This window comes from Salarias fasciatus, chromosome 5 (assembly GCF_902148845.1).
Source record: "Salarias fasciatus chromosome 5, fSalaFa1.1, whole genome shotgun sequence".
Taxonomy (NCBI): domain Eukaryota; kingdom Metazoa; phylum Chordata; class Actinopteri; order Blenniiformes; family Blenniidae; genus Salarias; species Salarias fasciatus.
In genome coordinates this window covers 19,215,370-19,240,617 of record NC_043749.1, presented here as the reverse complement: position 1 = coordinate 19,240,617, position 25,248 = coordinate 19,215,370, and the positions used below count along the sequence as shown (strand labels likewise).

Here is a 25,248-nt window from a genome sequence, read left to right as displayed (position 1 = left end):
AAATGTCGACCTGACAAAAATACAACAGAAATAGCTTAATGACGGAAAAATACCGATAACATGGAGTGAATAACAAACCTCTGGACTCACTGAACCACAGCTTACCTGCACCAAACTTAGGCAGAAATCAGTTATGAAACACAAAACAGAAAATGTCATGACTGACTCCACCTGCTGTGAAGTTCACAAACTTAATAAAAAACAAGGCTGATTTAAGCTGGATTGAGCTGAAATGATAACTTTTCTCAGCAAAAGACAAAATACTCTTGTTTTCTCTATATTTTGTTGCTTTTCTGAATAATAGTGGTTAAATTATCATCATCTCTCAAGTGCCAGTTGCAATCTATATTGCATGTGGCATAAAGTGGCAGAGACGGAATCCAAGACCTGGTACGTGGCGTGGGTGTACGAAATGTCTCTACATGTATTTCAGTGTTTGGCGATTCACTTGCTTGGTGTTGGAGATGCATAAATCTGCCATATATATTCTGAGTTTCTGAATAGCAGAGTTTCTCCGAGTCCATTTGACATGTAACATTACTATTTTACAAAAGTGCATTCTTTATGAGTTTTGTGCCGGGCTTTCCGTCCCCCAGTCCTATAGGAGACCCTTGTTTTGATGTCTTAATCTACAACTGAAGGGAAGAGCCAATGCATTTGAATGAGCTTTTTTATATCTTTGCATATGTCGCCACTGCCTCTAAGAAGTCCCTCGTTACTTAAACTTGTTCAAGGCACAGTATCAGTAATTAATCATAGAAAACTTTTTTCACCATGTAACCCAAATCATTTGCATGATCACAACTTCAATCTGTGCATTGAAGTTCTTATGCAAAAGTGTGATGCTGGTGCTTTGCCCATCTGCCTCATTAGTAGTTCCTATCCATCCCAAACATCATGGAGCGTGTGTGTCTATGTGTGTGTAGCGTTTGCTGTTTGTGTTTGTGTTACTGCTGGCCAGTACAAGCGTCCTGGCGATAAAGCGGACTGAGAGGGATTGATCCCCCTCTGTGCCCCTCCCCTAGATTCCTCCTCTGCCCAATTACAAGGCTGCGTGTTTGATTTCCATCCAAAGCGTTTCTCGGTTCTACAGAAACCGCCACTGCTGGCCTCGCAGTCGTCTTGCAGTCTCTCTGCCCACTCATACCTACCAATTAAGCTGCTTACTACTTTAAAGATGCAGTGATCCCACAACGCAATGCCACACAACGGAGAATCCTCCCACACACACACACAGACACACACACACACACGGGTTTCCGCAGCACAGAACTGTAACGTATCGCTCCACCCCTCACTTGTTCTCGCACACACATGATAATGAGTTTCTCCCTGCTGCCGACCGACTTCAATATCAGCGTTTTCCTCCAGCCAATAAGAGGCGCTTTCATTTGTTTTGCCAATATGAGCATACAGAAGACATCACACACGTACAGGCGCCACTGAATCCATACACACACACACACACACACACACACACACACCGCGTGCACACACATGTTCACGGCCAAGTGCACACGTGACGGCAGGAGCACACCGTATATCAGCTACTTTCAGGATGAAAGGGGAAAAACATTTTTCAGTTGGCTGGTGGTTACTTTGGCAATTAAAGATGGAGCAGGGAGAAATGTTTAGCCTTCCCTTCAGAGACACAGAGAGGGGAAGAGAGAGAGAGAGAGAGACGGAGAGAGTGCCGTGATGCAGAGGTAACGTGCGAGCTTGAAAAGAGGGAAACGTGACTTCTCTCCGCGCTTTATGAAATGCAAATGATTTATCCACCAGGGAAATTCCCGGAGTGAAAAAAAATGCCTCTTCTCTGTGAAAATGAACGTATCACAGACGCTATTTAGTGGGCTGAACCGATGAATGAAAGTATTTGCCATGCTTTGTTTGTCTTGTTTGACCTGAGTGTGAAGGATGCTTATTTAGGAAACATAAGGAACATTTCCAGCAGCACAGAGTGTAACCATGGCTCTTCACATCACCTACTTAATGATTCCACTCTCTGGTGCCAAAGAAAAACATCTTCATAAAATGGGATGAAGCCAGGCTCTGACGTGCACACGCAGACTTACACACACAGATGCAGCAACACGGGTTCTTTTATCTTGTCTCGAGTGGCAGCAGACTTAGTGTACGCAGTCGATGCGGCTCGTTGTGCTGTGCCGCCGAGCCGACTGGGTATCGCGGTCCTGAGGCCCAGACTCAACTGCACACCTCGGCCAAGGCAAACAGTCATATGAGTGAGAGAAAATCGATACGCGGCTTTTCATTAAGGTTCCATCTCCTGGCACAGGTTGGCTCACTGTAATGTCAGATAGGGTGGAAATTGAGAGGCTCATCAAGGACTTGGTTCCCTTCAATAACGAGCAGGAGGAAAGTGAGGATGTGTCACACAAACACACGCACACACACACACACACGCACACACACACACACACCCCCGGGTGCAGAGTGTGTGCTGTCAGAACCTGATTTACTTTATCTGCCGTGTGCAGATTCACACACTGGTACACCTGAACCAACTGGATTCCTTTTGATGACTACAATGCAGGCATTCAGGAGAGGCTCACATCTCAGGGAGCATTAACAGAAAAAGTGCTCCCGCTGACTAAACGTCTAAACGTCAGTATTTACTGTCAATCTTATGTAATCTACTCGAAAAACAAGGATGTTTTTTTTTTTTCCAATGCACATACTTTTTAATATTTTGCCCTTTTCAATTGCAAGATTTTCAAAAAGAGCCTGCCTTAATTTTTTTTTAAAAAAAGCTTTTAAAATACTATTAACTAACCATATTATGCAAGGTTACCTGTTTGATACTAATACTTTTATGTTGCTCCATAAATGTGCCCTGACTGAGAGACAGCAGAAAATTAAGATAATGATCAATAAATGAATCAAGATAAAATATGTTTGGTCAGCTGGTCAATGATGGTGTTCGAGAAGCTTAACAACTGAAAGAATGTTAAAAGTCTTCCCACTGAAGTCAAGTACTTATGGAAAGCAAACATATATTAAATCCCCCAGTGAACCTGGGGTTTGGAGTTTGCATGTTTTCCTTCATTTTTTTTCTAAATCAATCTAAAAAGGAGCTTTTTGGTTTAACTGGAGAATTTAAGTCCATGAAAATAAATAAACTGGGGTTGGCTTCATCTCTCTATTCTGGGTGGGGTGGCTTCAAGTTCAGGAGATCAAGGTCATAACAGCCACATTATTATAATTATCAATATTATTACCACACTGCAGTTTTTCACAGACTGAACATTTTGCCATTCATTTCTATGAAACCGCTGAGAGAGAAAATGAAGCTCCCTGTGTTCAGCTCGGTTGAGTTTCTCTTGGAGTGATTCATCTCTTTCCTTCCCGTTCGGTGACCTCCTCTTCGCTTCCATAAGCCCTGCCATCTATTTTTCTCTGAGACCATTCATCAATTGAAATCTTTTACCTCAGAAAACCTTGGCCACTGTATTTTTCTACCACCGCTTTCGTTGCCGCACAATGACGTGTGTGCAGTTGTAATGTAACAGTTGTATTAGTTCGGTTAAATAAATTCATCTAATGACCGTATTTAGGTCTTGGGCTGATTTTTACAGACAGGCAAAGGGAAAACATGCAGCAGAGGGGGCCATCTATGACTAATGGTGCCCTCCTAAATATAAGCGTGCGTGTTTGTGCGTGTGCAAAGCCACTGTTTTAACATGCTTTTGTCTGAAGTTTTGTATGAGTCAACAGCAAGCTGTGGTGAAGCCGAACTCCTCACTGCTGATTATACTCTCCTGATTTTAATTGACAAACCAATGAATGAGCAGACATCCATTAGATTTAGATTCCCACTGCTGGTGGCAACCACACTCTAATTAGCCAGAAAAGCCATCCATTGTTTTGTTCGCCATTTTATCCATCTTTCATTAATACCCACATCTATTAAATTCAATCAGGAAATACATTATTAAGACCACTTTGAACTCCAGGAGACATTTGTATGATTTTGGTTGGAAGACTAATGGGATGTAGCACTTAGCAACGAGCAGATGATGTTCACAAGGTTGGCATGGGGTACACAAATTGATCATTTTGTTCCTTTAAAATAGTCAAAGCTAACAGTTTTGCAAGTGAAACTGGCCAACGGTGGCTTTACACACTATCTAATTAAGAATGTTGCGCACACTTATCCTGCTATGCAATTAACTTGGTCGACATGGCAATAAAGAAGGGAACTCGACCTATTCCGTGCTGCACTGCAGGCTAACTGGCCTATGTGTGTGCCTACTCATGTGGAGATGATACATTTACGCGGTAAGCTAGTGAAAATACATTTTTGTGTGCAGCCGGAGAGCTACCTTTCCGAGTAACAAGTGCCTGTGGTTCTGTATTAGCCAGCAGTCTCTCTCACTTACAGTGCATTTATACTTCCTCCCTCTCCCTATTCACATTAGACAAGTCACACAGCGGGTAGACAGAGAATAATGACGTTGAGCATGCACAACAACTGCTTTCCCTAGGAGAGGGCCCCGGGGAGCGTTTTGCAGTATTATGCAGTCAGCCATAACTAAAACATCATTATAGGCCCATTCACAGCCCGGACCACAAACACAGACTGGTTGGTGAGGGGACGGACGGATGGACGGGCGGACGGATGGATGGAAGCCACATCAAGTAACATGACACGTGTTTTAACTACGCTGGAGTCAGCTTGCAAGGACACAAACAAAAGAGAGAAAATAGCATAGCATTTTTTTTCCTGCACAGCTCCCAACGGCAACTGTGCCCCCCACCCGCTTCCCAAAAATATTACAGAACCAGATAGATTGTCACTGATAAAAACAAAAAACGGGGAAAAAAGTAATATTGATACATTTTTAAAATTCTGCAACTGCAGATGAAGAAGTTATATTGTCATTCAATAATATTAGTTTTGCTGTCCGTGTTATTGCTGTTATGGTAAAAATTGTATTTTTTTTTTATTCAATACAAGCTGTGTATGATTTCCATTATTTATTGAAACTTTAAATAAGAAAAGCTACCATTGTTTTGATGCACTGAAAGCCAGCATTGACTATAACTAATTCACTTGTTTTGTTACTAGCAGTACAGCACTGATGCTCCTGCCCTCAGGTAGCTGTCTCCTGAATAAAATCCGTTTATGAATGCAGAAACATGCAATGCGAATCTCCCAGTGGGCTGATACAATGTGATTAAACACTGATGGCTGCTGAAGGGAAACTGGTTTACAGCAGCAAACATCGAAACAGCTGGTTCAGCTTACAAATGATTTTTTTTTTCTTTTTTTTTCAATTTACATTTCAACTCATCATCACGTTTCTCACGTTAATTTATTTACGATCGTCCGGTCCTTGTCGGTATTTTTATTTTCTGTGAAAACCAGCCTCCGTATCATATCAATTGCTGGTGATGAGTCGGAGCAGCTATCAATATCAAAGGTATCAAACTGACTCCCATCACAATACCAATGTTTCTCTTGGTACTTTAAAGCTACACTAAGGAACTTTCAGTTTTCGTTGATTTTGGCGGCGCCAGTGGACAAAAGCGGTAGTGTTTTGCCTGAAGGAATACTACAGTTCCCATGAGGCCTAGCGCGTGACGTCGTAAAATGCTGCTCCCGGTGGCATGCTGTCGGACTGAACTCGCCTTCATTTGTTTCCAGTGGCTGTATGAAGGACGGATAGCGACGAGGTAATTGATCTAAATGAATCTAATGGTGGCTAAACAATGTTATATCGTGATGTGACGCATGCCGTAAAGCAGTTCGCACATTTGGAGTTTTTTAGTGTGCAGGGTTCCTACCATCCTCCTCCCAGTTGCTTAGTCCAAGTGAAAGCAATACTGACGCCCTCAGCCCGTGACAGAGGGGTCATTCAACTAGTTCTAAGTCGATATATCATCACAAAAGATATTAAAATGTTTTATTAAGGTTGAAAAGTTCCTTAGTGTAGGTTTAACATCCATATCTCTGCTGTTGTGTTATTTATTTTCTGTGTTGCAGGAATAAATGTTTAGCTCTTTAAATGTTTGGCTGCACTGCAAACAAACACAATACTTCATTTTCCGACGGTAAAAACTCATAATTCACATTGGGGTTATTTTGTTTTCAGAAAAGTTACTTGCTTATAAATGCAGCTGTTGCATTATTTCTGTAACCTTTTAAATTTCTCAGCATGACATCAATAAAATAGACTCTGTCTTGTCGGAAAGACGCGGCGAGGTTGGAGAACAGAACATGACCTCTCTGGAGTGATTCCGTTCCTGGCTGTCAGCTGCCCTGCTGAGCCAGTGACTTTGAACGGGCAGAACTCACGAGCAATACTCAATTATGCACACCTAACAAAAACTAGTCGCTCATTACAACACAGCAAATAAACCAATCTGACACGTTAATGGCCAACATGAACAGAAATATGTGGACGGTAACAAACATTTGGTGAAGTAGCATGAAATCATTTGTGCTCGCGAACAAGAGTCTGGGCAGCTGAAGAGCAACAGCTCTTCTTAATAGTGCACCATAAACAATGAGGGCTCCGACAGTCGGGGCAAACATTGTTTACACCAGCTTATCATTGTAATGATGACAGAATCCAGGCTTTACATGATCCAGGAGATGTAGCACATTTGTCACAGTTCAAAGAATATGGAAAATGACTCCCCAAAACACAGACGGCATCGGTCTACACTTGCCTGCTGGGAAATGAACAATTCTTCCCTGTCCCCTTCTTTCCATCCATCCCTACATCACCCCAGCCTTTAGCTGGCAACAGCTTTGCCCTTGCGTGCATGCACTGCCATGAAACCATTTCTGTGCTGCGGATGGATACCTAAAACTTCACCTTCCCTTGAACTATTGATTGGATTCCTCCTGCTGCTACCTTCTGCAGGAAGAGGTCAAAATAAATTTGCAGATTATTAATAATGTGGCAGGGGAGCAACATGGCAGCTAATGAATATGTGAACATGTTCAGCAGAGGTTCGCTTATTTTAGCTTCATTACAACCTTTTCTGATCTATGAACATGAATTTCTTTCAACTTCCAGTCCTTAAAATGCAACCATACAAACAGAAACACCTCCAGCCTGATGCTGTGTGTAACTCTCTCAGGCGGTAACCCAGGCGTGTAATGAAGGCTGTAAATCAGCACCTTGGACAGCGCTACGCAGCCCTGGGAGAAGGAGAATGAGAGGAGGGCGTTTTCAGCAGCGAGGGGCAGCAGGGCAGCTCCGACAATCCTCCAGTAAAGGAAGAGAAAAGCCCCCCTTCTGCTATCTGGAGCTGCCCTGCGTAGCACTGATGACTAAACAGAGTTATTCAGGTTGTTGCACAGCTCGCTTAGCAGAGCTGTGATTCAGATGAAAGGGATGGAGGAATTGGATGCCTGTGTGTGTGTGTGTGTGTGTGTGTGTGTGTGTGTGTGTGTGTGTGTGTGTGTGTGTGTGAATGAGGTCTTATCCTGAGAGATGCTGCCACTCCACAGTGACAAAAAGACACAGAGATAAAGAGAGGGCAGCCGTGAGATGCGTTGGGAGACACTTATGCACATCTCCAGAGATCCCAACATGGCTCTGTGCACGTTACATGCATTGGTTGTATCTATGCAGCACCCAAGAACGAACATAAAGGGACGGCCTACTGAACTAACCAGCCTGGAGTGAATGAGCTACATGTGCACACTTCTTCGCACATTAACCATGCTCAGTACGAGCATGTGCGTCAAATTTAAAACCCCGTTCAGCACACACATGGTTTCCCGCACACGTAAATCAGCCGGTGAATCCAACAGCGCTGAGAGTTACGCAGAAACAGCAGTGCTCATGTAATGGTGTCAGCTTACACTTCTGCATGCATTGTCGTTCGTCTTTATATCACGCTGTGTCACCTGCGCTCGATGGTTTTCAATTGTCACACTCAGAAACAGGGTCATGTTTAGAACCTGTCACTAACCTCTGCTCTCCGTGGTTCTTATTTCGCCATTGTGCTTCTCCCACCCCAAACACACACTAAAAAAGAGAGATGCCCGCATTAAGTTAAATATTCATGTTCCCAGTGCTGGTCTATTTTTATCATTAAGCCCTCACAGGTAAGAGAAGCAGCATAGTGACTGTTCTCTCATCCGCAACCTGTCTCTCCCGTGCATCCCTCAGAGCCCTGGGCTGACAACAGCAGGGAGATCTGTGCGGAATGGGAGTCAGAAACGGCGAGAATGAATCCGAGATCAATTTTCAAGGCAAAAAAGCAGTAAAAGAACAAGTGAAACATTAAGAAAGAGAGCATCCAGACCGACTGAACAGGTGCAGCAGATTAACATCTCCTGCACTACTGGGCGGCTGCAGCGTTACCCTCAGCAGTGGGCACGACGGCTGAAGCCAAACTAAAGTTACGGGGGGACTTAAAACTGCATTCATGATTTAACAGCATCTCTGAAATGTGCAGCGCTTGTACCAGCACTTAAAAGAACAAGACCAATTTTTGCCACTCTCTGGTGAGCAGTCAGTGTAAGAGCTTTCACAACACGGCTCTCTGCACAAACCAGCAACCACAGATTCTCTGCTGAAAAGCCTGCAGAGATCGAGGGCCAGGCTGAGTGAAGGGGATTGGATGAAGGGTTGATTTTGACAGCTGGGGGCGATGGGATTAGCACCAATGGTGGCTCGGTATCTTCAACTGTGCGTGTGTGCGTGTGTGTGTGTGTAAATACCCTTACCGCCTGTCCAGAGAATGCCATATGTGGTGGGAATATTTACGTTGCCATGAAGCATGGATGAACCATCGCGCGGCTGCACCATAAGAAAAAGCCCGACGATGTTTGTGCATGCGTGTACGTTGATTTGCGTATCTGGGTGTGCGTGTGCGTGATGGACAAATCTGTAATGCCCTTATGCTCGCCATCCATTGTACAGAGTGAGCCCATTACTATTCTTGTCACAACAGCCTTGCAGTAAGAGCAGCAGCAGAGGAGGCAAGCAGGCCGACTACCGTACGATGTGATGTTCACACTCACACACACACACACACACACCTCCCTCCAATCAGGATGCATGTAAACCTACATCATGCGTGTTGTAACGCACAGTGAAATATATCTGCGCTGCATACATTTGCCCCGTCTATGTGCGACTGCGTGGGCAGGTGTACAGTATCTGCATGTCATGCATTGTGAACGTCCCCATTTACACTGATTCCCCCCCCCCCCCCCCCCCGTGTGTTTATGTGGCATTGCGCGACACGTCCCATCACTCACCCTGGCTTTGCGCTCCCCCGTCCCCCCCCTCCTCAGTGTCGGTCAGGTTGTTAAGCATCCCGGCTCCTCTCCGGCACTCTTTTGCTGCGGAGCGGTGTCACCGATCGAGCTCTCGGCGGCTCTCCCTGCGCTCCACGCACTGTGATGCAGCCACAGAATTTGCGGGGAAGCAGCGTAGAAAATATGCCAGCCGGATCCTCCTCACTCCTCTTCGCTCCTCACTGCCCGTAGGATGCACGGAGAGAGGCAGCAGAAGAGAGAGAGAGGGATTTTTTTTTTCCCTCTGTAGATCCTCCTCTTGACGTCTCCTCTCCGCTGGCTTGTAAGCGTGACTCCCTCGCTCTATCTCTGTTGCTCCCTCTCTCTCTCTCTCTCTCTCTCTCTCTCTCTCTCAGGCTCTCTCGTTCTGTTGCTCTATCTCTCTCTACAGGAGGAGGCGGAGGAGGAAAAAGGAAAGCTGCAGGAGTTTGGTGGATGATGGAACGCCACGAAGCTGCACACTTGCTCTCTCCCCTTCCGTCGTTCCTTCTCCCTGTCTCTTTCTATGCCTTTGTCAACACTGATCTCAATCTCACCCGCTACAAAAAACACTGTCTCCTCCGCTCAGATGATGTTGCTCAGCCATTGTGGCTGCCAAACTGATTGCATATTCAAGCAGCAGTGTAATTTCTTCTCTATGTAAGTCTTTTCCTCCTGCGCTGCTTCTCTCTTTCTCATCCCGCCTGTCAAACACGGAGGTGATTGGGGAAGCGGAATTGATGCTGCTCAGAGAACGGCAGGCTGGTAGCCTTGCCGCGCTGATATTTTCTGTCCACAGAGGTGCATTATGCATCGGCGTCTCCTTCAGTCGGCTTTGTAACAAGCTGCCGCACTCACTCCCTACTTTAATGTCAGATGCAAATAAAGACTTGGTATCCTTCTGAAGATGAAGAAGCCCTAACTACATCATCTGTATGCAGCTATGAGGAGCACAGAGAGCCGTGTATTCAGTGAATGCACATATAAGAAGGCTCACTACTTCAGCATTATTAGGATGAATCTGCAACTGGTTGAGTGTGAGATATGCATAAATACATCCTCACGCCGCCTGTTCGGTTTTTTGTGTGGTGCGCACGTAACAAACCACAGAGCACTACGACCTCTCTTTTACATTTTCTGTTTTAATCCGCCTGCACAGCGTATAGATGTTTGTTCCCGGCTGAAAGGACCTGCGTGCAGCAGCACAGCAATGAAGACTCCCTGTCAATTAGACCAGTCTCATTTTGAGCCATGCAGATTCATTTTGATCTGGTACACTGTGTACCGTAAGCGAAAAAAAAAAAAAAAATGTGTGTAGCATGAAGAGGGTCGCTGTGTGTGGGTTTCTGTGTGTGTTCCAGTGGTTGTGATTCCACGCCACAGATATGAAAGCAATTAATCTTGGTTTTAGTCATGGTAACGCTGATGCACCGGGGAGATTTCGACAAAGTGGAAAGGGAGAGAAAATATAACGACCCGCTTAGCTCCAGTGAGTGAATTTATTGCCAATGTCTCAAACAAAACCTGTTTTGTCAAGGTACAATTACCTTAAGAACCAATACCATTAGGCTTTCCAATAGTTTTCTTCAAGCTGAGTGTTTGGGTAAATTTCTCCCTTTTTGCTCATTAGTGCTCACATCAAAACAAATGGCACGGTTGCAACAAAACAGAGACGTTCACAAGAAAAAAAGAAATCAAATTACAGGGCAGAGTGTCAGACTTCTCTGCTTCATGTAAGTAAAACAGGACGTCTGACGACTGTGTGGCAGTTCAACAGGCATGGCAGTGATTTGTTGTTTAGGCATGTGGAGGTAAACAGGACACATGCATTATTAAACCAAACGCATTTTTTTACTGCTGTACTGGGTCCTGATGTGGGTACACAACACGCTCACAATACCAGTAAAGCTCTCAAGTCCGTCCGTTTTAAGTTCATCTATAAAGTAGATAAACAATAAGGAGCAGTAATCCCAAAGCAGATCATTAAAATTAGATTCAAACATCTTTCAAAATCATCGTCAAAACATAATTTAAGGGTTTGGGGCAGAGAAGTGAGTTGAGCGAAATCAGCTCAGGTTGATGGTGTTCAGTTCAGTGAGAGTGCAGAGCTGGAGTTCAAGGCTCGAGCACAACATTTAGAATTGTATGTGAGGGGGAATGAAAGAGGCTGTGACTAAAGGTTTGTCCAAAGAGGTAGGGGTAAATGTAAAGGGTGAGTGGAGAAGGTTCAGGGTGAGCGTGGGGTTAATGGGGGGGAGTGGAGAGGGGAGAGGGGAAGAGACCTGACAAGTAGAAGGACTTAGCACTTAGCTCTCTCATTCTTTTGGAACTCAACGTCTGTTTTAACATCTTTGGATGTATTTTCCCTCCTTTCCCTCCTTTCACTCTCTCGCTTCTCTCACCGGTTTTCTAGCAACTGATTGTGTCAGTTTCTTACGTTATACAGACAATGAAAACCCAAAAACATTATGAACAAAAAAGCCTGTCCAAAATTTTGTTTAAAAGCTGGATGTGATGGTTTTGTTCAAGAGGAATTATTATTATTTTTGCAAAAAAGTCATTAGAATAAGAACATTTGCAGTTTATTTGACAGGCATCAAGTGGCGACAGAACAGTTGTCATTCTCCAAACATTAACACACGAGATGCTGTGGTTTTATGACCTAACAATACCAATCATCATGGCACAATGTGGTCTATGCAACCCCACTACAGCTCAATCAACCCCCCCCCCCCCCCACTTTGAGGGCAAAATTGGTCCTTCTTTCATTGTGATTTATTCTGATTCACCAGAAAAATAATACAAAACACTTAAAATAATATTTTTGAAATGTGGGCTTATGAACAGTCTGCAGGTGAAAGCGTAAAATCAGAAACCGATTTTCTGTGAGTAGAGTTCACGTACCCACTGAGTAAGGGCTGAACTTTGCACCACAACTCATGCGCAGTCTGTCACCACAACACAAAACAGAACTACTCTAAATTAAGCTAAAACTTCCAGCAAAGTGATCATATGACGATCTCTTCATAAACATATTTTATTCCCAATAGAATGCTGCAAACTGTATCTCAAAGTTATGGAGCAATTTCAGACAAAGTTTCTCAACGTGACATTGACTCTGAAGACCCCGTCATCCGAGGTGTGTGAAATAATTAAAAGGCAATCAGGGGAAAGTCTGGTGTGCAGCGGACAAGGCTGAAGGTCAAAACTGGAGGCTTGTGATGCTCAAGCGCTCAGGCAGCACTGCGTTGATAAGAGGTTTACTACTGAAAATCACTGCACGAGCCCAGGAACATTCTTCAGATCACTGTCTGTGAACACAGCTCAAATGTTGTTTAGGGTGCAACAGGCACAGAAGAAGCCATATGTGAACAGTTTATAATCAACACCGAGTTCAAAAGCCCGTTTCTCTGACGGCACGTGGTCACATTGGAGCTGGTGGTGTGAACAGCTTACACATATGGAAAAAGAACCATATATTCTAATGAGTGCGTTGAAATTTTGAATCAACTTCTGCTTTCATCCAGGCAATATCTCTTTTCATCTTTCAACAAGACAGTGCTGAACCACAAACTGCATCCGTCAGTGTGGCCTCATAGCAGAGGAGTCTATGTACTGTCCTGATTGCATTGCAGATCATTCAATAATCTAGCAAACCTGTTTTCAAAATGAGTTTGTTCAAGCTCCCAATGCTCAGGCCACTCCGCTGCCGCTGCTGCATCACAGCACTGCATTAACAATGCAGCTGTCAATCTGCAGCATCCAGCACCCGCATGTAAACTCACAGTCACCCCGAAAGAGAGACAACAAGACTATTATCATCCCTCCCATCACTCGCTCTTTTCAGGTTTAAAGGTCAGAGTGGCGACTGCGAAATTTACTGTACAAACGGAGCTCGCATACTGATATTATGGCTCCATGTGAGCTGGCTGACTGCTAAACACAAACTTCTTCTGCACTGAACCAGCTGGCGGGAGCAAACAGGCTGCCAATTCTCAGCAATATTTTTGATTAAGACAAAAACAAGGCAGGCAATGAGCCAGATGTAAACTTTGGTAATTATTTGCTTTACATTGTTGAGCATCTTGTTGGACAGCACTGATCTTAAAATAGAGCCCTGCCTTGAGATGGAGAAATCATATGCGCATTAAAATCAATAAGCCAAATGGAAGAAAACAGGAAAAAAAAAATCTACCAACAAATTAGAATGCGGCTAAATGCCACAAATACAACTACGCTTACCCACTTGTTCTTATTCCTTCATCCGACTATCATGAGGGAAAACACAAAAAGACAGACAACCACGCGCTCACACGTACATTAATCAGTTAGCATGTTATTGGATTGTGGAAGGAAACTGGAGTAACAGAAGAACATGTAAACTCCACAAAGAAATCCCCCCAGGACTCTTCCTGCTGTGAGGGAAGAAGGCTGATCGTTGTGCAACGACAACACAACTCAGTAATTTAAAGGAAAATCCTCCTATAATATATTTGTGTGACCAAGTGTTGCTGTCCAAGCCAGACAACAACTTAGAGAGAGAGCAACAGTTCTGTTGGATTTTGTGGAGAAAGGTGACAGGCTAGTCGATATGTCTTCTGGACGGAACAGGGGACAGGCGAGAACCTGCAGCTGTCGGGCAAACAAATGCATTTACCTTCAAATGTCTGAAATCTACTCTGAGGAAGTGATCCGTGGCGTTTGTCTGCTGCTCACCGACAAGAAAAACAAGACTTCTTTGTACTTAAATAACACCTGCCTTTGGATACACTCTGCAAGTATGGCTACCATAAACATGTGAGATTAAAGGTAAAAGATTGTCTGTGTGAAACTTTAAAGTTATCAATGTGACACCACACTCTTAGATTTTGCAATGTTTATGGCCAATCTGTGTTGGTTGACAAAAGTATGTTATTGTTTGGGGCAATGAGAAAAAAGGGAAGAGCTGGATACAGTGGAGCAGTGGGACCTGCTGGCAGAGCAGCTGTTTCCCCATTAAACAGCATAAACAATCAAATGGTTTCCAAACTAAGTCATTTAAAATTCCAGGTGACTTTGCCATCCTCACAACAGAGGGCTTTTATACCACACACACCGCACTTTTATTTGAGCTGTTGTTCTGCTGTTTATTCACTCATACAGTTTATTGAGTTTTCATTTAAGAATGCAGTTCTGTGGGTTCTCTTATTTTGGATAAATTCTAGTTTGATTCTTTTCTCCCTCCATCTCCGCTCCTGCTTATTGGAATCGGGGCTGCAGTTTGCTGGAGCTGATCCCAACCCACTGTGGGCAAACACAGAGAGAAAAACACACACTCACATTCATACATATGGACAATCTACAGTTACTGAATGTGTGAGGAAAGCAGAGAACCCAGGGAAAACCGCCACATAAGAATATGAACTTTAATCGGGGATATCCTGATTGTGAGGCCACACTACCGTGGAGCCTTTATTCCACTCTAATGTATTCTTCTATTTGATTCTTGATAAAGTTAAAACACAGATCAAGCTGAATGGTAGCATAGGAGTATTCTGAGTACCTCTGAGTAATCTCAGCAAACCTGGAAAATCCAGACTTGGACGTGGATTTCATTTTAAATTTCCATAAACCACATTATGGTAAAATATTGCCTCGTATCCAATCAAATTTAACTTACCAAACAGAAAATGATTTTTTTTTAAGGCAATACTGCACAAAGATCTGAGAGTTTTTCTGTGTGTGTTTTCCCCTCCTCTGGCGGACCACTGGGCTGAAATTTGCCCCATGCCGGGCTTAAGCAGCTTGGGCTGATCCCTCATGGCTAGGCTACGAGATGGCCTCACCTGCTGTCTCCGACAGAGGCCAGTAACTCATTCTCAGACTCTCAAATTCATCCGCGCCTGTAATCTCATTCATCTTGAGCATCTCCGTAATGCCCAATATGAACAGTCTTTCAACCATTTTTTTCCCCCCACAGCTTTCAGGTGTAATAAACTAAAAAAAAAAAGTCTTTATTATGTGATCAGCACATTCAGCAGGAAAAGAGCTGAGAGACAGTGAGTTCAGACACAATGTCACGAACTGCACAGATCAGCCATAACATTGATTTGATTTGATTTGATTTGATTTGATTAGATTTATTTATTTATTTCAAACATGCCATAAATAATGTAATAAATAAACTGAGATATACGTAGAAAAAAAAAGAGAGAGAGAAAAAAAAACAATATTAATAATCCAACAAATTAATAGAGTCCGACATGTCCGAAAAGGACGCTATGACTAGCAAATACTATGATTAGTAAAACTGACCACTTTTTTTTAGACACTCTGACGTGGTCACCCAGCCATAATTCCCATCACACTTATTCAAATGTGTGTCCATTTTTCCTATTTCTGGAGACAAATTGTTGACTGCTTTCCAAATATAATAACCCAGCTATAATTGGAGCCATCAAAACAAAATAATCAGTGTTACTAGCGGCACCTATCAACATGTTAGAGAAAGAATGTTCAAGTTGTCACTGCTTACGAATCGGCACCAACCTTGACAGCTCAAAAAGTACCATATTTTCTGGACAATAAGTCACACTGGTGATGCCTTGGCCACAAGCTGCTGTCCAAAAACCATCTGTGAATTTGTTCCTCCAGTTCTGTCCGATGCTTAAAGCCCATAATTGCCATTTTTTGTTTTCTTCAACACGGTGACAATATTTCGGCTTTTCCCTCACAAGTTTCTCAGACAGTCCAAACTCTCTCTCTCTGCTCCTCTCTGTTTTCTGCTCCTTAATTCATAATTTTCTACAACAGCCGACTAATGCTCTGAGTCAAATCTAACAGTAATGGTGGTTTTTCGATGATGCTGTAGCTGCATTTTGTTGCCGTGCAGTGCCCTCTAGTCGTCTCAGATGGTGTCCTAATTTAATTCTTAAAATAAACTGCATGGCCAGAAAAACGACGGCAAAATGAGTGTGACTTGTCTAGAAAAGAAGATACAGATATATGAACAACTATGTCGGACAACTAATAACCAACTGTGCTCATAGGGAAACCCTTGAAAAAATGGAAATAAACTCAGCAAAATTAAGTAGAATAAGAGAGAAAAAGTTCAGTTCAGTGTGTTCATTTAGTTTTTCTTTTTTTTTTAATTTCATTAAATTTACTAAAGCCTGCTTACAAGAATTCACATTTTCTGGTGATGGTATTCTGTGCATGTTCTGCTGACTCGTCTGGACATTAAAAGGCCTTCTTATTTCTTGAGCAGCATCGCCTGCTAACAACTTAACAGTGTTTTGTCTACAGACAGGGTCTTATTATTGGATTAGTACAAACATTTATGCCAATCACACCCTGCTAAGCAGAACTGCTCACTTACTGTACGGGAGGCAGAGCAAGTGAACAGAAGACGCATGCAATGCTACAATCATGCTAAAATTGGAAACCATCTAATGGTTGTCTTTTGTGTAAAAATACATGTACTGGAGCCTGAGGGCGCTGCAGTCAACATGAAAGATTTTGTTGCTTAAAGCAGGTCACAGGTTTTTCAGTTGTGTGTGATAAAGTAACAAATGGCAAGACAGAATGGAAAAAAAAGGGGTGAAGAGAGAAGCTGAGGGGGTATTGACAAATATGAGGCTTTTATGCCTGAATGCAGATGTGTGACTCACTCGTTTTTATGAATTTGTACTTGTTATCTGTGCCTGATTAAATGCGTGCGAGCTGGCATTCATGTGTGAATATACTTGTGTGCTTGTGCAATTTTGTTTGCGTGTCACGTGTTTCTAAGAGGAGCACTCGTAGTGATTAATCACATCTGAGAGAACTATTTTCTGAAGACTCTCCGGGAGAGAAAGGCTAAACTGAACATTTCAAAGGTTCGACTGCTGCCTCATTTAAATGTCATCAACCACGGGCCAGACTCTAAACAGGAAGTAGAAAGGGCCAGCCTTTCCAATTATTGGAAAGATAATACTGTGATACTGTCAATACACAAGGCCAACCCTGTGTCACCAAAACAATGAGGAGAAAAAGATGTAAGAGGTGAAAGATGGGAAATTCTAGCCTTGTAAGAGACCCGAAATGGAGGTGATCCAAAGGACTCCAGTATATGATATTTGGCAGGAAGTGTGGGCTCTCTAATCAACTTAGTGGAGCAAAGTGAATGATTTAATGTGCTCCTGTGGAAATGAGGAGGCATCTGAGGTGATACGAAACGTGACTGTGCCATCCACTTAACATGTAATCCAGTGTGGTGTTGAACATTAAAATAAAATTAAACAATTATAATATTTGTGTAAACATATCTGAGCCTGTTTATGGACTAGTTTGTCCAACAAAATTCATCAGAATTGAAAAGTGTTGCTTCTTGTGGCATCAAACACTGAGACGCAATTACAATGCAATTACTTGTACATAATTATTACAAATCTCTTAATTAATTTCATTATTTTTGAATTGCCACTAAAAATGTACTAATCTACTTACTGAGAGCCAGAAGAAAAAGACGACGCCACTCTCATGTTTTTATGGTATATATAAAGCCGGCAGCAAGCAGAGTTATTTTATTTGTGTAAAGTAACTGTGCCGACTGTCTGTTCATCCATCAGGTGATTCTCTGGATAAGTTGCCAGACCGCCATAGGTCAAACACAGAGAAAGAGTCAAACACAACACATTCACACCTCCCAGCAATTCAAAGTCACCAATTATCCTGAAATGACTTTGAGGCTGTCGCAATAACAGGAACACCTTCGGAAAATCTGAGCATGGACAGAGAGAACATGCAAACCTATCACAGAGAAAGCCTAAAGTCCTCCTCAAACCTGGGAGGCGACAGTGCTAACCAGAACGTTGGCTTCTCCAAAGCAACCACAATCTGCCAACCATCTCCTCGAAAGTTTACGAGTAACGCAATCTTGATGCGTTCTTTCATTGGTGGAAAAATTGGCGAGTTGTTTTTGTAGGAATAATGTGCCAGACTCTCTGTTGGCCCGACATGATAACTTTCTGCATGCAAAAGTCCAACTTTTGCTTTATTTAATTAAAAAGAAACTCATCTGTTGCCTGAATGCATTCTGGGCAGGAATTTGTTGAAAAACTTTGTGGAATGGAACAATGAGGTTTTCTGATTTTTTTTTTTTTTCAATTATCATTACCATATGTTGTGTCACATGTTTGAGCGATAGCTCTTTGTCTGCGCATGCAGGGATGATTGCTGGAGTACAAATAGGCATTTCAGTCACATGTAGTGACTACACAAGCTTCTGTATTATGGCATCCGAAGAGCATGTTTACTAATAAACTGGTTCTCCTACGCTTTTGAATATCTTTCCAATAACCATACATTAGAAAACACTTCTTGTGGTCATGAATGTCATCTTGTGGGAGCAGGTGTAATACTTCTTGCCACACACCGAAATGCATTCACAGCACGGCTGTGATCTTGAGCGCTTCACCAAACCCTTAAACTGTTACACACTTCTCACTGCATGCTGCTGAAGCCATCTGAGTTCTTATGGGGTGAGATAAAACGAGGACAATCACTTCCAACATGCGCTATCAGTAGCGATACCTCTTCTCCTCGTGTGTTGCAGTGTCTTGGACTTCTGCCAGATCATTATGGTCTGTCTAAACACCTCCAGACATTGACAAGGGCGAGCAGCCTTTTACAGCATCTGGCAGCAAAAAGCGAAAAGCTCTGGACATGGGCTGAGACTTCAAATCCACACGTAACAAAAGACAAACCAACCAAAGAAATTCTCAGGGAACCTGAAACAAGGTTCTCTGCTGCTGCCTTTCAAAGACACGCCTGGGAAAGACATTAAAGTTTTGAAACGAAATGAACCAGCATGCATAATATTCTCTTTGAATTCCCTCAGTGTGAGAAATTAAAAAAATATTTTGACTGAGAAAAAGACACTTGCACTTAAATAATGCAATGTGCAGGCTTTCTTCATCTGTCAAATAACTTCATCAGAAAAGGCTCAGTCTGCATTGAACCTCCAATTTCAATCGGGTGGATGACAAATGCAGCACCAGGTTTGTTTTTTTTTTAATCATCATGTTACATGTGCTGAATAAATGGTTGAGGCTAAAACAGCCCTCATAAAGGCGAATCTTTATTGGATGACAACTGCAATAAATCTAATTGAAGCCGCATTGTGATAAATAATGCATTTTGGTTTTTGTGTCTAAGCCATTGCTGGAATGAAATATGCAAACATTAAAATGACTCATATACATAATGTGGGGCTGATGCGCATTGTGTTACTGCAGAGCTATGCAGAAACAATTGGTGAATGGCATTTGTTAAGACAAAACTAGAGCACTTGTGTTGATGAGTGCAGCTCGTTTAGATTTCCCATGTGTCCTCTTCCCTTCCTCAACTGTAAATCCTTCTGTGGTGCAGCCTGAGGACAAACATAAACATACCTGCATGCACAAAGTACAGAATACAGTTATCAGGTCATTTAGATGAAACTGTATTAAAAAAGGCTCAAGAAAATGACAATGTGACTGCTAGACCTTCGAGAGGTGATTTATAGCAGGCTGAGGACGATAATGGATGTTATGAAAGGAAAAGGCAGGGGAGACACCATCCAGTGCTGCCTGCTACCTGCAGTGGCCCAATTGAATAACGAGTTTAAGCCCACTGATGGATTCTCTTTATTGAATTGACACCCTTTTTTTTTTTTTAACTGTGTCCTTCACAAACAAATCTAATCACGGCTTTGTCCCAAAGGCGGATTCTGCAAGATGAGAAAGCGGCTCAGACTGTCATTATCGAATATGAGTGGGAAGCATGAAAGAAGGGCACAAATCAATGCAGTACAACAATTACCGAAAACTTTTGGAAGCAGCAAATCAGCCCCCCCCCCCAACCCCCCTACTCCCAGTCCTTGTTAGCTCCGTTTGATAGGATACAGTCTTGTAACTGAGCCACATATTGTGTTGTTCCCAGCGGCATCCTACACGTGTGCGCCGTCAGATCTTCGTTAAGTGTGTAAACCTGCAGGGCTAGCAGAACCCCTCTGCCCTCAGAGGGCTTGTCAAGTAATTAATCTGAGAATAGCCGGGGCAGACCTGAGGAAGCGAGCCCCCGCATCTGACAGGGCTTTGATTGTGAGACAGACATCTGAAGATGTGAGGACGATTCTTGTAACCTCGGCAGGACGAACGAGGAGATCAAAGTGGTCTGGCCGTGCTCCGACTCTGCAGAGCCCGGCTTCTGTTTGCTCTAAACATGTTTTATCTGATGAGGCCCGCTGGCCAATCTCACAGTGTTGTCTTTTTAATCGCCTAATCCTTCCACAGCAGTGACTGGCTCTCCGGCAAAGTATCCTGAAAAAGACCTCGGTCATCAACTCTCGGTATCCCAAGAGAGTTAAAGGTAATGCATAGCACATCTGGAAAGGTGGACAGATGCTTACTCATACACAATAGACTATTGCAAACATAAACAAAAGATGTGTATATGTTGTTTTGCATTCAAACGACTACAGTCAGTCATGTTTGCCTATTCACATACACTGAGTGGAGGTAAGGAACAGTGCAATGCGCTCACCATGGCTTCAAATTACCTTGACAATAAACATTAGAGATGGGGAATTGAACTGCAAACCTTGGGACTGGAGGACAACTGGCTTTACACCTGATCCAGAGTGTCAGCAGAGACAACATACACGTTACTGTAACAACTTGTTGAACAACAAGGCCAAAAGCCTGCTTCATTCATCTCAAAGTTGTTTTGCTCACTACACTGAACCAATGGTTACTTTTTCCAAGGGTTAAATGGAACCTGAGTCTAATTAGGAGGACCTTTCAAAAGAACTAGAATTTTGGGATTATCATATTTGATGTGCGGCTGTTATTGTATTAAGTTACACAGTCAGACAGAAGCCAAATTTGTTCTAAACAATGACATGTTTCAACATTTGACTCAACAAATCTAACGGAAACCATCAAATGTATATTTGACCGTTACAGAGGGGCTCAGCTGCCATTTTCTTGTCAGGTCATCACAGGGCTTGAATTGTAAACATTGTGAAATATCAGAACACCCATTGTGTCTTGATGTTGAAATGAAGTGTTGCCACATTGCTATATTAGAGCAAATAAAAGTGACTCTGCTATTAACTGACCAGTTCTGAAGTCAATGACACATTTTGTGCCCTTTAATTTTTTTTTTAGTGCACAGCTGTTTGTAGACATATTCTTTAAAGGTAAATACTTTTTACAGTATCTTGGCATTTCCCCGAAGTGGAACCGTGCTCATCGGTTCATGAGATAAGCATAATCTGTCAAGACAGAACAGCAGATGATGTGTAATTTTCCTCATTTCACAAAGGCAGGCATACGTCAGAACTCCAGCTGTCACTTTCACTCCTGTTTGTCAACACTGCCTTCATGGTAGTGATCACTATATACATAACAGCCAACAGAGTTGACACACTCGGGACAAGAAATGTAAATAAAACATACAGACACAAGATTACAGCTCTTTGGTTAACGAATGTAGCATTTTTTTTTTTCTAGCTGTATAAATTGATTTGACTTGGTTAAGAAAGGGAGAACTAATTGGTTGATGTCAGTTAACCCAAGGAACACCTATCGACAAATGACATACAGTCCCGTCATGCAAAGATGATGCCCGTATAAAAAAAAAAAATCCACCAATGTTGCATGAAAGGTTGACTCTTTTAAGGCATTAGGATGGGTTATCAAGTGTAACATGCAGTAGTCTGACAGTATTGTTATCCTGCTCGCTCTACTGTTGAAGATACTGTAGCTTAGATGTGTAACTTATCGGTGTATGTGTGAGCAAGAGAAGACCCTGACATCTCCCCACATTAAAAAAGGCGAACCTGACAGAGTTACTGAGCTGTGGCAGCAGCCCATCCACACTGAACCAGCTGAAATGCTAGATAAAGACATAGAAGTGAGAAAAGCAGCGCGCAGATGCACCTTGTGCAGACAAGGAAGCGGCACACAATACTGGATAAGATGCTTCGAGAGAGCAAAGATATGTTTTTAAGTGCTTTTGGATTAGTGCTACAGCACCATGGCTGCAGTGCCATCCATACACTGCCATTCTCCCATACATCCAGCAGCACCGCATTAACCCTCCTTTTTTTTTTCTCTATTTATTCCATTTAAGCCACTGAGGAGGGAGGAGGAGGAGCAGGAGGAAGAAAGATATGACCCAGTTTTATTTTCTCCACAGAAAAGAGATGGAGAAACAGAGTGAGGAAAAAAATATATAAAGTGAGAGAAAAAGACAAAGAGGAGCGAACGAGAACAGAATGTAACGAGAGTTCATTTCTATGCATGGCTTTACATCTTTTGACCTACCGAGAATGATCAATGTGGCCAGAGTGCAATAATGAGGCAATCTGTTTTCTGAAAATAGCTCATATAAAAACCCATTCCAGAAACACATAAAATAGTACTATGTACACCTAATTAGGATTAGCAATGGGCTAAAGAAATCTTTGGTTGGTGGAACACTATTTTTATAACACTTACATTTGTGACAAGTCTATTCCAAAGAATAGGTACAGAGAGGGATCTACCGAAATGGCTAAACCGGAGTTGCATTCTGAAAGCCAATCAAACGACTCAATAAGTTGCTACATCATCACAAGCACATCGAGGTACCACAGGCAATTCCTTCCTCAGAACACACACCAAAGGGTTTCGTGGGCTGCTTGTATAAGCTGCTTTAGAGCACAAGAACATCTGTTTACGTCACAGAGGAGACACTCGACTGAGATGGGAATAGGGCGATTTATGCAGTGTAACACAAACCAGTGCTTGGTTCGGTCTTCTCAGAAACATGATCAGAGGGATTATCTTTAGTGAGGAGCTGGCAGCTGGAAATCTGTAGAAATTAAACGCAGTCATGTGTTTTTGAAAAGAAAAATAAAATCTTGCACTCACACACACACACACACACACACACACACACACACACACATACACACACACACACACACACACACACACACACACAATCTCAAAGAAATTTAAACTGCTGGAACAATTACCCTTTTACAACCTTGTTGAGTTACAGCTACTGATTTGCTCCGGGCTCACTAGGAATCAGAGAAAAAGAAAACCCGAAAGGGAGAATGTTCTTGGAAAATATTGGATAAAATATGTTGTGTATTTCGATAAGACATAAGAATTTGCTTCTGTTGTGTAACATTTAGCAGCGCTCTGCCTGCAGTACGAAAGCAGAAAGGTTTTAAAAGGTTATTGTAGGCTCAAGGGTGTGTGGGCTTTAAGATTTTTATAGATCTAAACTGGGTTTGATACTAATTTTACACACACCTTCAAAAATAGCCAAATACTTGCATCACAGAAAAAGAAGCCGAGCATTTCTCTGATATTTAACCTAAATCTTTGGCCCTGATACTCAGCATTTGTGGGTGCAAACGGTACTGCTTCTGTAACTAAAAACTGAACAGGTCATCAAAGTAAAAAAAAAAAAAGTGTTTTTCATCTCTATTATTAATCATTCTATCGCTTTACACAGTAGCTTGTGCCAGTATTGCTTTTTCAGCAGACTATTCTATTCAGACATAAGACAGCTTTAATGTACATATTTGCGGTCTAGATGGGAGATGGAGAAACCAGTCAAGGGGTCCATCCTATATCTTCTATACTGCCTCACCCAACTCTGCGTTCAAAACCATCGGCTGAAAAGAAACGCAGTGAGCCTGACCTGCTCTGATTGCATAAAACTAATGTTTGATTCCATTTTGTTACATATCTTATTTGATTTAAAAAAAAAAAGAAAAGAAGCAGGGTTTTGATTTAATTGACATTTTCAGTAACCAATGATAGGCAATGTGCATTTAATATACCTGCAAGTTGGAGCCAATAGCTCTGCTGCTGAAAGAAGATTGCTGTCAAATCAGGAGTTGCCATTTTGAGCATTGCACTTTGAAATCAGGTAGCGTCCGCCACTGAGAGTGAACAATGTACATATTTGCGGTCTCTGGTGAGATCTACATGTATATTATATATGATATATTCTTATATATTACTGATTAAAGAAGCAAAATATTCTGCAAAGTGGCATCACGTGGATGCTCAGTTCATGCTAATTGACAGCAAAAGTTATGGTTGATGTGCAGTTAATCCATCATTTACAGGAGGCGCGGCTGCACCGCTGCACTCGATGCGATTAGTGGCCATTCAGCGTTACGCTCCTGTGTCAAGTAGAGCAGAGAGCGAGCCAGAGAGGAAGTACACACACAAAAGGCAGTAAATCTGGTAATACTGGAAGAAAAAAAAAAGGCATGTCAACGTATCACTTCACTTTATTTATACATCGTGATTGGTAGAAACAGGTTATATTTATGTTCCAATGACATTTTATTTTTGAGTTACTAAGCATTACTATGTGACAAAGTAATGCATCTTTTCTCTTAACTCTGTTGCAAAAATGTCCTATTTTTGGTTCCCTAAATTGTGATAAAATGCAACTTCTTCGCCCGATTACATCTAATGGCACACACAGAAAATATGTCCGATGTGCAAATTCAGAAAATAAGCAAAAAAAGGGTGAGCGAATTTAGTGAAAAACTAAAGGTATGCGTATCGGACCGTTCACATTGAGCAGCCAGGTGTGACCTCTGCCTGCTTTGTAACGCACCAGTTCTCATAAGAGGCCACAGATTACGAGGTCTGGTTCTTTAAAAAGCTCATCATCCATGTGCTCATGTGCAGCTGTACAAACTTGTGCGGCATGCACAAAGAGGTCAGCGACTCCATGGGGCTAGGTTTTTTTGATGAAAACAAAGGAAATATGACAAATGAAACCAGCCAAAGGTTAAATTTGAATTAACTCTTACTAGAGGCAAAAGATGATGAAGAAGAAAAGCCTCAAAGATCACTCAGTATTTCCCTATTTGTCTGTGACACATTGCAGAAACATCGTAATCACCGTCATAATCCTATCACATTGTACTTAAACCTACTGCTCACAAGACA

At 42.4% G+C, this 25,248-nt stretch overlaps 1 protein-coding gene across 2 annotated transcripts in view; it reads right to left on the bottom strand.

The window, feature by feature from the left end:
* slc12a5a (solute carrier family 12 member 5a) overlaps positions 1 to 9,624 on the bottom strand; it is a 97,268-nt gene extending 87,644 nt beyond the window's left edge. The window contains exon 1 of one of the 2 annotated variants that reach the window (XM_030091170.1): positions 9,251 to 9,624. In XM_030091170.1, the coding sequence (XP_029947030.1) occupies positions 9,251 to 9,308 (58 nt within the window). In that variant the 5' untranslated portion in view covers positions 9,309 to 9,624. The remainder of the gene's footprint in view (positions 1 to 9,250) is intronic. The other variant, XM_030091171.1, reaches the window with a different exon arrangement.
* Between the last annotated feature and the right edge of the window lie 15,624 nt (positions 9,625 to 25,248).